This window comes from Rhinoderma darwinii, chromosome 2 (genome assembly GCF_050947455.1).
Source record: "Rhinoderma darwinii isolate aRhiDar2 chromosome 2, aRhiDar2.hap1, whole genome shotgun sequence".
Taxonomy (NCBI): domain Eukaryota; kingdom Metazoa; phylum Chordata; class Amphibia; order Anura; family Rhinodermatidae; genus Rhinoderma; species Rhinoderma darwinii.
In genome coordinates, this window is record NC_134688.1 from 354,780,370 (window position 1) to 354,795,774 (window position 15,405).

General features: G+C 42.6%; 1 protein-coding gene across 3 annotated transcripts in view; it reads left to right on the top strand.

Annotated features, from left to right (window-relative positions):
- Window positions 1-15,405, top strand: part of SLC60A1 (solute carrier family 60 member 1) — a 124,925-nt gene that overhangs the window by 99,175 nt on the left and 10,345 nt on the right. For all 3 annotated transcript variants that reach the window (XM_075853798.1, XM_075853797.1, XM_075853799.1), the window contains exons 3-7: window positions 4,432-4,630; window positions 8,424-8,663; window positions 8,803-8,980; window positions 12,894-13,009; window positions 14,823-14,996. In XM_075853798.1, the coding sequence (XP_075709913.1) occupies window positions 4,432-4,630; window positions 8,424-8,663; window positions 8,803-8,980; window positions 12,894-13,009; window positions 14,823-14,996 (907 nt within the window). The remainder of the gene's footprint in view (window positions 1-4,431; window positions 4,631-8,423; window positions 8,664-8,802; window positions 8,981-12,893; window positions 13,010-14,822; window positions 14,997-15,405) is intronic.

Here is a 15,405-nt window from a genome sequence, read left to right on the forward strand (position 1 = left end):
GGGCTCAGCTTGTGAGTCCGCTTCATACTTCCACCCCCGCACTAGGATGTGCAGTTACGTCCAGGTGCATAAAGGGGTTAATGACTATAGGAAAGTTTCCCTTATGCTGCTGTGAGCCTGTGACCAGTGATGTAGCCATAGAGGTGGCAGCGGTCGCAATTGTGACTGGGTCCCCCGCACCAATTGTGACTTGGGCCCCCCGCACCACGTCTTTTCAAAGTTACTATAGTAACTGGGACCTATGTAATAAACTACAAATGCCCCTCTTACTATGGTAACAGTATACTTACCCTCCTCGCTCCTGAGTTGGGTCAGCGTCATGATGTCATGACGCTATGTGCGCCGCACACAATGTTGTGACGCTGAATGGCGTCAGGACCTGCGATGCGCCCGGAGCCGAAGTGGACCCTGCTGAGGAGTGAGGAGAGTAAGTATAATATTACTGTCTGCTGGGGCCCTGTATCTAAGCCTACCATGTGGTAGCCTTAGATTCAGGGCCCAGCAGACAGTATCACACATAGGCCCTGTATCTAAGCCAACCAAATGATAGGCTTAGATACAGGGCCCAGCAGACTGTATCACCCATGGGCCCTGTATCTAAGCCTACATGTGGTAGGCTTAAAGACAGGGCCCAGCAGACAGTATCACAAATGATGTGATACTGTGTGGTTGGCCCTGTATCTGAGCCTACCATGTATGATACTGTCTTCTGGGCCCTGTATCTAAGCCTACCACGTGTGTTACTATCTTCTGGGCGCTGTATCTGAGCCTACCATGTATGATAATATCTGCTGGGCCCTGTATCTAAGCCTACCATGTGTGATATTGTCTACTGGGCCCTGTATCTAAGCCTACCATATGTGATACTGTCAGGCCTCTGGGCCCTATATCTAAGCTTATCATGTGTGATACAGTCTGCTGAGCCACTGTATCTAATTATATCCATAGCTACAGGAGTCGTAGTCCTATAGATATGCTGTCTTCGATATATAGCTTAGGGGTCATAGTCCTATAGATATGCAGTCTCTGATATATAGCTTTAGGGGTCATAGTCCTATGCTGACTCTGATATAAAATGCAAAGCATATGTATTGGGGCTATTGCCCCTGATGTTTTAAGTCCTTAGCAACGCCCCTGGCTGCTAGTGCTGAATCGATGGGTCACTTACGAGATCCAGCGATGCTACTGAAATCTGTGGGCCATCGGCCATGAAGAGAAGTTTGGGGGGGGCAAGAAATACATTTGCACCGGGGCCCATTAACCTTTAGCTAACCCCCTGCTAATAGATGCATAGATTTAAGCATCCAGCCATGTGAATTTTAGCTGTAGAATAAGTTTTACTGAAGAGCTTAGCACTGTTATAGAATCCCGCCTTTCCAGCATATCAGCTTGTTAAACTTGGCCTTGAAGAATTGTCCAGTACCATTTTAAAGTGGGGGCCTGGGATGATGTATGCACATGCAGGTTTGTCACAAACGAGATTAAATGGAGACCAAGAGTTCATGGCAACTAAAACTTTGCTAAGCTGGTGTTAAGAAAACACCCGGCCAAATAAGTCTAATAAACGCTCCTCAATATGAGAAGCACCGTTCTTACAGTTGCGGTTCAGGATGGTGGCTAATGGCTGGCTCACTCATTCATTGGACAGTCAAGTGCGCTCCTCCCTGAACCAGCGGATGTCCAGTAAATTCAGGCCTGCTAGGCTACAATTGGCTGCTCTGATCACTGTCTCACATGCAGAGGCTTCTGCCCATCACCACAATCAGCTCCAGGAACCACAGACTAGGGTCCATCAGATCTCTATTGTCACACCACACGTCGTTTCAGCACCTCACATTTATCACATTAGGGCCCTCCACTTCCACCCACTCACTGAACACTCTTGGTGGGAACAGAAGCGTAGCCCTCAGAGTCAGGAAGTAACAAAAATTAACAAATGTTGTGTCCGGGCCAATTATCCCACCGCAATAATTTAGACAACCAGCGAGTCAACCATCACCCCCCTCACCTGACATATATAATGTTACAGTACAATAAACAGCAGCGCAACATGAAGTCGATAGGTCAGACAGGCCACTTTTGCTGTGTATCGCCACCTAAGGGATGAAAACAGCACAAAAATCACAGCCCTTTAAGGCACAGTGCATAAATAAATTAACCATATTCCGGCATATATACAAAATACGTATTAAAGTCCCTTTCAAGAGTTGGAAATTCTCCCATCAATACTGTTACTGAGAAGTTGAAAAATCTAGGGGTAGCAAGAGCTCAGCTACTATGCCATAGGCCAGGCAATGTTACAGAATGGGACAGCTTAGTGCTGCGTCGGGTAGCCCTCTCTGTTACAACACTCATTATCGAGCCCCGAACTGGCTCTGCAGACAATAAAAGCAAAATAATAATAGATTGGATTTTCATGCCTTTCCAGCTGCACATTAGCCTGAATTAGGCCTCATGCACACGACCGTAAAAACACCCGTTATTGCGGGTCGTAATTACGACCCGAAATAACGGGCCCATAGACTTCTGTTAGCCACTGGTACCTTCCCGTTTTCTCACGGGAAGGTACCCGTGCCGTTAAAAAAATAGAACATGTTCTATTTTTTTATTTTACGGGCCGTGCTGCTATACTTTATAATGGGAGCACGGCTCGGAAAAGCGGCCGGCTGCCCGTGGCCGGCCGTGCCCGGCCGTGCTCGTAATTACGAGTCGTAATTACGAGCACGGTCGTGTGCATGAGGCCTTACCATGCATTATGCTATACATGGTGCAATAGATCAGTGGAACACACATTCTGGCCAACACATGGCTCTAGTTCAAGCACTTCCTGCCAAAATGCATCTGATGGAGGAGTAAGTCTCAATTCACACTTTGTTTTCTTCCTTCCAAAGTATACGTCAGGAGTTTTCCCCGACGTATACCTCCAACGGAAGGATGCTACCTATGCCACTGTGTAGACATACAGTGGCATAAGTTGCCAACAGGGTATGGTATACGTATACGTTTTTTACTGGATGCCCCTCCAAGTTATGCCGATGCCTACAAGTCGAGCTTATGGCAAAAGGATACTCTTTTACTATTTTAGCAAACGCTGGCCACAAGTGGCCCTATGGATAAGTTTGGAGTATGCCGCATATGTATATGTCTAACGAAATTAAAAAAAAATTGTGTGAACAGAGCCTTAGGGCTAGTCCACACGTGGCATAAATACTGCGGATTTTCCGCGACGTATTTAGTTGTGGAAAATCCACAGCATAGTACAGTAGCAGAGGAGTGGGTCAGATTTCAAGAAATCTCATTAACACTCTGCGCACGTGATATGCGGAGATTCCGCACACAAGTTGTCCTGCGGTGAGTTTTTTTTTAGGCAGCAGCATGTCAATTGTGGTTGCGTAATGATTTGTTGCGGGTTTTCCCCTTTGAATTCAATGGGGATCTAAAACCCACAACAAACAGTCAAGTGTTGCGACTTTTGCGGCGGAATCGCAGCAATTACGCCGCAAAAATCTAAACTTGGAAAAAAAACACCTTATCCTTACCTCTGACGTTCTGCAGGCTGGCCTCCTGTGGTGACGTTTCATCCCATGGGACCGCTGCAGCCAATCACAGGCTATAGCGGCGGTCACATGGGATGAAACGTCATCCCAGGAGGCCAGCCTGGATGATGTCGGAGGGCCGGCATCCTGGGATGATGTTTCATCCCATGTGACTGCCGCTGCAGCCAATCACAGACTGCAGTGGTCTCCTGGGATGAAACGTCATCCCAGGAGGCCTGCCTGCCAGCAGGCCGGCTAATTCTGCAGTTTTCTGCAGCGGACATTCCAAGCGAAAAACTGCACCACAATTTGGTGCGGTTTTTTGCCAGTAATTCCCTGCAGCCACCGGGGTGGATACGCTGTGTACCTTTACGCATCGTAGCCGCCCAGTGTAGACCTGGCCTTAAAATTATCCGGGGCTCTTTCTCATGGTTTGTTTAAGCATGATAATATCACTCTTCACAAAGTTAGTTCTCTAAGAAAAGGTTTACCAATTTTAGTGAAGCCTTACTTCAACCTCATTGAACATCTTTGGGATGAATTTAAATTCAAACTAGAATGTCTTATCACCCAACATCTGTGCCCAATGTCACCAATGTTATAGGACCAAAAGGAGCACTAACTATGTTAACGCTCATAGTGTTGAAATGAGATATGGGTTTGATGTTCTGGTGTGCAAACTGTGAGTTGCATATGTTAACATTGCTATAGATTGTGCCCTAATTTTTTATTAGGCAGTTCTCGCACTGATTTTTCTACAATGCAGCATTGCTGTATGCACAATGTTTGCTAGGAAATAAGGGCAGCTGGTATAGGACAGATTGTAACAAACCTCTATGTATAAATTGTGTATTTCTGCTCTTTTATCTCGCTGATCTTATTTTTCTATCCACAGATTAAAGCTGTGTTTGTTTATTCTATTCATTTCTTCCTTGACCATCTCATTGGTATTTGCCATCATCCCATTTTGCAAACACGTTGGTGTCCTTGCATTGGTCATGGCAGTAGCTGGTCTAGCCATGGGCAACATTGATACAATCTCTAACATGCAGCTGGTGAAAATCTACCAGCAGGATTCAGCAGTTTTCCTACAGGTAAGAGATGAAGATTTATATCACATTGACTAATAGGGACAGCTCTGCTTTAACGTGGGATTGGACAATAATAATCATATATTAAGAAAATGTTTAGGATATGTTTTACAGACTGTGATGTAAGTTGCTTCACTCTGCTCAAAACCTAAAAATGTTGTTGTGTGGCGGCAATTAACCTTAGTATTTTACCCAAAATCCACATGATATGCCTTAAATATCCGATAGATGCAGGTCCCACCTCTGGGACCTGTACCTATCTCTAGAACGGGGCCCCCTGGCTTCCACATTACTGGACAAAGCTTGGCTGTATTTGTACTCCCGGCCACCATGTAACTCAGTGGCCAATGACCAGCGACAACAGGAGAAGGTAGGACGGGGTCAGGGAGTCCCATTCTAGAGATAGGTGCGAGTTCCAGATGTGGGACCCATCTATCAGACATTTATGGCTTATCCTGTGGATATGCCATAAATGTCAGAGATGGGAATACCCATAATTTAATAATTAATGGCATTAAAGAAACCAAACAGAGTATATTGATTGAAGGAACACAGCCTATCATTGGTTGAAGGTACAACACTTTCTGTTCTGCAATAAAGTGGTTTAGCACATCCCACCTATAACTATTTAAATAATTTAGGAGGTGGACATTAATGTGGATGGTGTTTTAGATCCTCACAATGTCCTTCTAAGACATATTTATCAGAGCACCAGACAGGAAATATCATATGGTCAGATTACAGTAGAAGAGCTGCAAACATCATCAGGCCTGTAACTTTAACCAGGGCTGCCCCAAGAATTTTTTAAACCCCTGACTCAATCAAATTCACTTATTCCTTCTGTAGTCTGGGGCACTTCAGGGACTGCCTAAGAAGACAGCCTCTAAAACTACTAAATGGAGGTTAAAGAGGCTATGTCACCAGATTTTGCAACCCCTATCTGCTATTGCAGCAGATCGGCGCTGCAATGTAGATTACAGTAACGTTTTTATTTTTAAAAAATGAGCATTTTTGGCCAAGTTATGACCATTTTTGTATTTATGCAAATGAGGCTTGCAAAAGTACAACTGGGCGTGTTTAAAAGTACAACTGGGCGTGTATTATGTGCGTACATCGGGGCGTTTTTACTTCTTTTACTAGCTGGGCGTTCTGACGAGAAGTATCATCCACTTCTCTTCAGAACGCCCAGCTTCTGGCAGTGCAGATCTGTGACGTCACTTCCCCAGGTCCTGCATCGTGTCAGACGAGCGAGGACACATCGGCACCAGAGGCTACAGTTGATTCTGCAGCAGCATCAGCGTTTGCAGGTAAGTAGCTACATCGACTTACCTGAAACGCCGATGCTGCTGCAGAATCAACTGTAGCCTCTGGTGCCGATGTGTCCTCGCTCGTCCGACACGATGCAGGACCTGTGAGTGACGTCACAGCGTGATCTCTCGAGAACACGCTGTGTGTCTGTGCACTGCCAGAAGCTGGGCGTTCTGAAGAGAAGTGGATGATACTTCTCGTCAGAACGCCCAGCTAGTAAAAGAAGTAAAAACGCCCCGATGTACGCACATAATACACGCCCAGTTGTACTTTTACTTTTAAACACGCCCAGTTGTACTTTTGCAAGCCTCATTTGCATAAATACAAAAATGGTCATAACTTGGCCAAAAATGCTTGTTTTTTAAAAATAAAAACGTTACTGTAATCTACATTGCAGCGCCGATCTGCTGCAATAGCAGATAGGGGTTGCAAAATCTGGGGACAGAGCCTCTTTAATACCTGAGGCTTATATTCCTGGTATGGCTTAGAGGTTTGGTAATATCCCTCATGACCGAGGGTGGCTAATGGGGTGAATACCACATTTTTATCCCTGGTGGTGCAGGACTATGGTTTCACAACTGCACATATGTCTCTATGATTGGGCTGAGTCCTCCATGCGCAATCTGTCTGATCACTAAGGCCTAGTTCAAACAGAGTTCTTTTACGTGGAAACCGCGTCGGAATCAGCGGAAAAAAAACTTCCAAAACCGCCTCCCATTGAGAAAAACGCTTCCTCCTCCTATTGAAATCAATGGGAGGCGGTTCCGCATCTGACCTCCCATTGAGATCAATGGGAGGCAGAGATTGCATTTTTTGCCTGTGGCGCACAATGGCTGAGGGCGAAAAACGAATTGCGGCAAGAATTTGTAGGCAAGTCAAAATCTGCCTCAAAATTCCAGAAGAAATTTTGAGGCAGATTTTTCTGCCTGCAAAAATAACTCAGTGTGAACAGGGCCTAAGGAAGTAATTTGGTGGGTCAACACTGCTGGACTACCTTGAGACCTGGCCTTCTTAGTGCAGTCTGCTCTGCACTTAATCCCTTTTGGGTGGCCCAATCAGTTATATCTGCTCATAGGAATAAGGCTTCATGCACACGACCGTGCCCGTAATTACGACCCGTAATTACGGGCACGGCCAGCCGTGGACAGCTGGCCGTTTTTATGGGCCGTTTTTATGGGCCGTGCTCCCATTATAAAGTATAGGAGCATGGTTCGTAAAATAAAAAAATAGGACATGTCCTATTTTTTTCGGCAGGTTTCTACGGCACGAACATCCTCCCGTAGACATACAAAAAGCAATAGAAATGAATGGGCCCGTAATTACGGGCGATTTTATGGTCGTGTGCATGGGGCCTAAGGCTGTGAAATAAGCACGGTGAAAAGAACTTTAAATGTTTTCTTTGTTAGAATCCTTTCAAGGGTAACTAAACTTTTGACATGTCATAATGACGTCAGAAGTTTTGATCAGTGAGGGTCCAAGCACTGAGACCCCACCGATTGCTAAAGCAGAGCGGCAGAAGTGCTTGGCTGATTGCTGTGATGATTCTTTTCTGATCGGCTTTCCCCGGAGCGGTGTACGGGCTCAATTGAAAGTCTATTAGTCCGTACATCACTCGCTCGACACTTGGAGGTAAGCCGATCAAAAACACAGAGGCACCGCGCTCACCTGAGCGATTCTGTCGCTTCGTTTTTAGTGATCAGCGGGAGTCTCAGTGTACGGACCCCCACCAATCAAAACTTCTGACATGTCACTATGACATGTCAAAAGCTTTTAATAATTTAGTTACCCTTTAAACATTTTTTGAGTTTGTTGGTGCTGGAAGAACTGCGGTATATAACGGCAGAACTCTGTGAGGCTCTTCTCAAAACAAGGACTTGAAATTTACATGTACATCAAAGAGAAGTGTGTTCACATTGTGCCCACCAGTAGATTAAATGAAAAATAATTTACATGAAAGTACTTTGAATCATGAGTAATATGTAGCCATAAGTAGTTTATTTCTCCAAAGTTGCATGATCAAAGATGTAACAGCACCTTCATCAGAGCAAGTGGCTAGTCAAAATTAAGTCACTAAATACATTATAGTAAATATTAGAAGATGAAAAAGTTAACTTCTTTGTTATTGTGAGTAAAAATAATTTATTATTAGGATTATTAAAAGTGTAGGTTGTTTGCGGCAATTATGAATTTATGCGTTTCTAGTCCAGAAGGGACATAGCTTTTTGGATAGCAGTCTGCCATGTTGTGATATGCATGTCATTGTATAACTTAAGTATGAGATGTATTCTTCAAAGGGGTTGTCTCATCAAGAAAAACCCTTGTCCATTTGCCCAAATAGGGCTCCCCTTTATGTGCCCTAACATAGACTCGCTAAGTAGAAGCGGCTTCCACTCTGGTAGACATTGCTAACTAAGTATACAATAAATAGCCATTGACTCTATGAACAAGTGATGGCAGGACTGAGAGCTTCTTTTTTTTTTTTTCTCAGGTACTTCACTTCTTTGTTGGTTTTGGAGCTCTGTTAAGTCCATTAATAGCAGACCCATTCCTTTCTGATACCAACTGCATCCAGTCAAATACCACACTGAATGGAAGCAGTAACCTTGAGCACATTAGGAACTCCATTGTCCCACATCATCCAGGCAATGTGTCTCACTACGTCCTTCCACTTGAAGGCCAAGTATTGACAAATGTGTCTTATGCCTTTTGGATCATGGCTGCTATCAATGTGAGTTCTTCATTATTGAGGTGACAAATATCATGTCAATTCTTGATTTGTAACCTAAAAAGGTCATATAGTTTTGTTTTAGAGTTAGTGGCTGACTACTAGAACTAAAATTTGACTTTTCCCCTCTATTGTCTGCCAGCTTCCTGTGCCTATTGCAGTTTTCGTATTAATGTACCAGAAAGGCATGGTGTCTGGATGTGATCGAAGGCATGGGTCTTTACTGTCTGCAGATGAGTTAGCTATGGAGACTCAGAAGGAGACTGAGATGAATGATGAGAAGAAACCAGAAACAGAGGAAGAGCATAGTCATGAACAAGGTAAGAACTTCATCAATGGATGGAGAATATAGGTTGTCCTTTTATCCACCTAAGGCCTCATGCACACGACTATCATTTTTATCCACAATTACTATAGGCCACAGACACCTACCCGTATAGTTACAGGTAAGTGTCTGGGCCGTAGAAATGACCTGCAAAAAATAGGTCATATCCTATGTTTTGCATTTACGGACCGTGCTCCTATACATTATAATGTGAGCATGTCCCGCCGGCGGCCCGTCCGTGAAGTATTTACTGACTGTAAATACTTCACAGACGTTGTCATGAGGCCTTAGAGGTCTCTTTTCTTCTTGCTGGTGCTGCTGCAGGGTAAATCTTGTTCTGCTAAAGCTGGCCACATTGTCATTGTCAGTGAGACATTGATCCAACTCCAAAGCCCTCGATGTGTAAGCAGTGCAGCATACAATGCATTGTAAATATTCTCTAAAGGGATGATGGGCACTTCGGACAATCAGAAGCCTTCATTACTGGCCATCTTATGGTAATGTATGACCAATTTATAATGGTCTAACAGGATTTGTAGGGTTTTCAAAAACCCTTGTAACCTGTAAAAAATAGAAAGAGGAACTTTTGTAGTGAAATCCCACGTTCATTGGCCAAGTAATCGCATCATTAAATCTCACATACTTGGATCCAGTATCAGGAAGGCTAAAGTAAAATGTAATTTTGGGGTATTACTGAATTTCTCACATTTTATTTGGACAGTTAATATTATCTGCATTGTCATTACCCAAACAATTGTTTTTTGTTTTTGTATAACACATTAGCATTATATTGCAAAGTTTTGAATGAAAAAAATCTACAGTCTTGATGATTTCTTTGCTTTTTGATTTTTTTATTAGTAATCTGGAAATTTTGTGGGTTTAGTCCAGCATTTAATAGATAACGATATAGTCCAGGATCTTTGTATCTTTATGGGTGCTGGATTATCAGAATTTTATTGTACAATTGTATCTCAAAGAGTCACTATAATTTTTTATCTGTAGATAGGTCAAGATGTATATAACCTGCATAGAATGGGTCTTTTTCCTCTTGTTCTTCATTACTGACTGAAAGTGTTTTTCCTGTTTTATGTAAAGCTTAATTATTTTATAATGAATAGTAATGTTACTCAATTTATCACTATTTATAAGATCTGCATTTGCTATCAGTGGACAAATAAATTCCTGTTCACATCCAGAGGCTGAAATTCTGTATAGATCTTGTCCTGCTCACAGCGGAATAGTCTTAGGACTCATGCACACGACCGTAGCCATGTGCACGGGCATGATTTTCAGGTCGGCCAGCTGCGGACTGTCACCCACGAGCCGTCCGCAAATCGCGGGCCGTGCACATTTTCGCGGGCCGTCCATTATTTTCTATGAGCCTGGACTGCAGAACACGGCCGTAATAAGACATGTCCGTTCTTTCTGTGGTCCAGGCTCCTAGGCCATGCACGGACCGTGGAAACCACGGTCGTGTGCATGGGCCCGTAGAAATGAATGGGACCGCAATTCTCCTGTGGATTTTCGGGGGAATTGCGGCCGCAAAAGCACGTTCGTTGGCATGGGGCCTAAATATTAATGTATCCACTTCTCTTCTGAGAACAGGACTTGGACTGTGCTGGTTTTCATCCAGTGACAACAAACAGACATCTTGAAATTGGTGATAAATTGAAACACAATGCAGATAGAAAAAAGTTGCATAACTGTTCATTACACAGTGATTAAGCTTTATTTACATAAAACTGAAACTCCCCTTTAATTCATTTAAATAGAATTATATTTGCTTCAATTAAATAAAAAAAAGTACACAAAATAGAATGGTACACCCAAATTCTGATAATCCAGCATCCATATAAATGCAGTGTTTAGTTGAACAGTGTTGCAGTGTTCTTCAGCTAATGGCTGTCCATATGTTCTGAAACTACAACTGCCAGCTGGGAGTTGTAGTTTTTACAACACTGGTTTAGAGAATGGGTTTTCCAATTGAGACACTTTTTAAAGGGGACATGTAACCTCTCGTGACACGTCCTTTTTTAGTAAATAATTGTATTCCCCATGAAATAACAATTCTAGAACATAATTTCTTAAAACTCTAATCTACATTGTATCGTTACTCTGTTATTCCTCCTAGAAATGTAAGAATAAATTGACAACTGAGCATTACCAGTTGGGGGCGGTGTCCCTTCACAGACTGACAATATCAAATCAGTGCTGACAGAGTTAGGGCTTATTTAGGCGAACGTGTAATACGTCCGTGCATCGCACGTGATTTTCACGCGCCTCGCACGGACCTATGTTAGTCTATGGGGCCGTGCAGACTGTCCGTGAGTTTCACGCAGCGTGTGTCCGCTACGTAAAACTCACGACATGGCCGTTATTTGTGCGTTGTTCGCGCATCACGCACCCATTGAAGTCAATGGGTGTGTGAAAATCATGCGCAGCACACGGAAGCACTTCCGTGTGACACACGTGATTGGCGCAACAGCAGTAAAAAGTATGAATAAAAACAGAAAAGCACCACGTGCTTTTCTGTTTACAAACATATAGAGTGTCATAATGATGGCGGCTGCGGGAAAATCACGAAGCCACGCATCATACGGGGCTGACACACGGAGCTGTTAAGTACCTTTTGCGCGCGCAAAACGCCACATTTTTTGCGCGCGCAAAAGGCACACGCTCGTGTGAATCCGGCCTTAGTCTGTGTAGGAATACACCTTTTTGACAAGGAGAATGGTAACACCCAGTTGCAAATTAATTCATACATTTCTAGCAGTAACAGCACAATACAGCGTTCTAAGAAAATATGTTCCAGATTATTATTACTCCAGATTACTTATTAATACAGATTATTATTATTATTATTATTATTATATAAGATATAAAATAGACATTTTAGGAAAGGTGACGGGTCCACTTTAACCCATTAGTGACCGCCAATACGCCTTTTCACGGCGGCCAGTAATGGGCTTTATTCAGATGCATATGCCGTTAAATCTCCCTGCTCTCAGCTACCGGAGGCCTTGCTCGAACGGCCGCGAGATTGATATTAGTATTGATCTCGCCAGTTTAACCCCTCAGATGCGGCGCTCAATAGTGAGCGCCGCAACTGAGTGGTTTTGGAGAGAGGGAGGGAATTCACTATCTCACCCCACCGGCACCCTGCATAAGATCGCAAGGTGTCGGTGGTTTCTATGGCAACCAGGGGGCCTAATAAATGCCCCTAGGTCTGCCACTGGTTATGCCTGCTAGGCCCTACCAAAGGCATGGCCTAGCAGATGCCTGTTGGTTTTACATGGAGAGGCAGTAATACACTGCAATACAAAAGTATTGCAGTGTATTATAAAAGCGATCGAAGGATGGCATAGTGCAGTCCCCTAGTGGGACTAGTAAAAAGGTTAAAAAAAATCTTTAATAAAGTTAATAAAAAAAATAAGTGGAAAAAAATGAAAAACCCACTTTATCCCCTTACAAAATGCTTTTTTATTATTATTATTATTATTATTATTAAAAAAATTACACATATTTGGTTTCGCCGCATTCATAACGATCCCAACTATAAAGTTATTACATTATTAAACCCGCACGGTGAATGCTGTAAAAAATTAAATAAAAAACAATGCAAAAATAGCTGTTTTATGTGAATCCTGCCTTAAAAAAAAGTTTAATAAAAAGTGATTAAAAAGTTGCATCTACTCCACAATGGTACCAATAAAAACTACAAGTCGTCCCGAAAAAAAAAAAGCCTTCATACAACTGCATCGGCGGAAAAATCCACAACCCAAGCCGAACCGGCCTGATAATTCTAAGCATCACACTACAACTTATTGCACAGAATATTCTATGAGCTGCCCTAACATTATATACTATTTTATGTATATTATTAATGTATAATATGCTTGTTCCCCCAGGCAATGGAGTGCACTTGCTTTGCTGCCAGAATAAAAAAAATTGGAACGCCCCATGCACATTTTTTGCCATTCACGTATGTTCAGCAGTGATCCTGTTCATGACCGATGGATTAGTGGTGAGATATACGTACTGTACACGGTTTTATTAATTCTGGCCAATGTGCTGTATGTGAAATGAGGAGGGATGAATAGATAAAGGGAATTTATGATAAAAAGTAAAGATACTACCAACCGAAAGAGAGAAGTAGCAGCGATTATCATGTCATACTAAACTGTCCAGATAACAGATAAGAATAACCAGTAATTGATAGTAGATTGAATACAAGCATGAGAAGAATACATAGAGGATGTGGCTAGAGGGACAACCACAGGATTTGTACATATTTGCAGTCTCTGCATGATCAAAATGACAAAAGACCTATGTGACAATTTTATTTAATCATGACATGTATAGAAAGCTTTAGATATACGGAAATAATTCTCTAAATATTGCCTCCTAGATTTCACTATTCAAATGTGACTGCAAACAAATTCTTTATTTACACTGTGAAATTACCGCGCTATACTTAGAGAAAAAAGTATGATTTGATCCCATCAGATAGATGCATGGAAACCTTTAAAAAAAATATTTCTTAAGGGGAAAGGTTTCCCCTGATGGAATACACAGTCGGGTTATAAGAAAGGGCAAATGGGGCAATTATCCAGGGGCCTCCACCACCCGAGGTGGTGCTGAGACTTCATCACGCACTACACAATCCCCTATTCTCCTGCTGTCCCTTTAAAGGGAACCTGTCACCAGCATTTCACCTATTGAGCTTTACTTATCCCTCACTGGCCGTTGCTATCAAAAGTTCATTGCCGTTATCCCCTCTCCTAAACTCCTCCTCCGACTGTAAATAACGGTCCGCAAACATTTTGCGCCTTTTATCGTAATAATCCGGTGTCCCTTTGTGCGCACACCCCAGAAGAGGACATCAATGCACAAGCGTGCGATTGTGTGTGCTGGGGGAAGGCGAGGAGCTGTCAATCAAAAGTAAGGAGGCGGGAAAAACTTGGGAAGACTTGAGGAATGAAGATATGACTCTTTTCAAACGAAGATTTGACTCTTTTCAAATGAAGATTTCACTCTTTTATGCTCATTAGCATACGGTGTGGGAACACTAAAAAACGGAATACTAAAGCTACAGAGCCGACTAAGAAGACAATTATAGGTTATATAGAAATGATTTTTCACCCACTACCACCAGGTATTGCTGGTTTAATAGGTGAAATGCTGGTGACAGGTTCCCTTTAAGGAAACATGTAGGCTTGACAGGGGCTTGCCAGCGCTACCATGTTAAAGTTCCTGGCAAGGCCGCCGTTATCTGAATGATTGGCTTATTTTTCTTTTTAGGGCAAGCATTAAAATGGATGTCTCATGAACACAACCCCTTTTTATATAGAAGCCGGAGCGGCAATTAACCAATCGCCATGGGACTGGCTTTTCTAACCTCTGGCAATTACTGGGAAAGGCACGCTAGCTATAAATCTGACTGACCATGTAATCCAGAGACGAACAAGAGCCGATGGTTTAGAGCTGCTTTCTGCTCTGACATTTAGACTACCCTCTTTGACGTCTATATGTCCTAATAGGACATATTAGAGGGGTCGTTTTTATGTAAAGCAATTTTACTTCAGTAAGGTCACCTGGACACATAATTTAATGGCGACGCATTTCCTGTGGATGGCGTGGAGCGCTCTGGCATTACTTAGTTGATAAGAAGAATGTTGCCCTGGGTATGGCCATATAAATGTGGTAGATGACCTCTATTTCTCATTGCTTCTAACAAAAAGACAGATATTATTTTACATAAAGGACATGTACTAAGAAAAAAGCAATAAAACCAAAATCAAAGTATACTCTTATTCATATGCTTGTATTATTCACAGGGGGAATACTCTGGCTTTATCTACAGTTATGCTGTGGATGAACCACTGTCATTAGCTCATAAAACTGCGGGATATCTGCCCAGCCTCTTTTGGGCCTGCATCACCCTGGGAAGACTCATTTCCATACCTGTGTCCTACAAAGTACCTCCACGTTCCATGCTCTTTATTAACCTTGTAAGTTGTCCCATTGCAAAGGTGAAATTTTATTTTCGACTGACATGACATGGATTTATACTGAAGGAATACATTGATCATGATCAAAAAGTTCAATGACAAACTTTGTTTTATATTTTCTTTCATTGTAAATAGCTAGCACCACAATCCATATATACATAAAAGAATGGTTCACACATTTTTGTGCCAATATTCCCATATGATGTACAACTTTAAAAGTTGTAATTGTTTTTTTTAACTATCCATATTATTTGTAGATGTTATTGTGCAATGATAAGACTCAGCAGCCACCCCCCTCATGAATAGTAAGCGAGTGAGTGGGTGGGTGTTCATCAGTATATTGCACCAGTGTGATCTCCCTCTATGTAGCATTGTGTTTCTTCTGCATCCTGTTGAGAGGTGGTGTGAG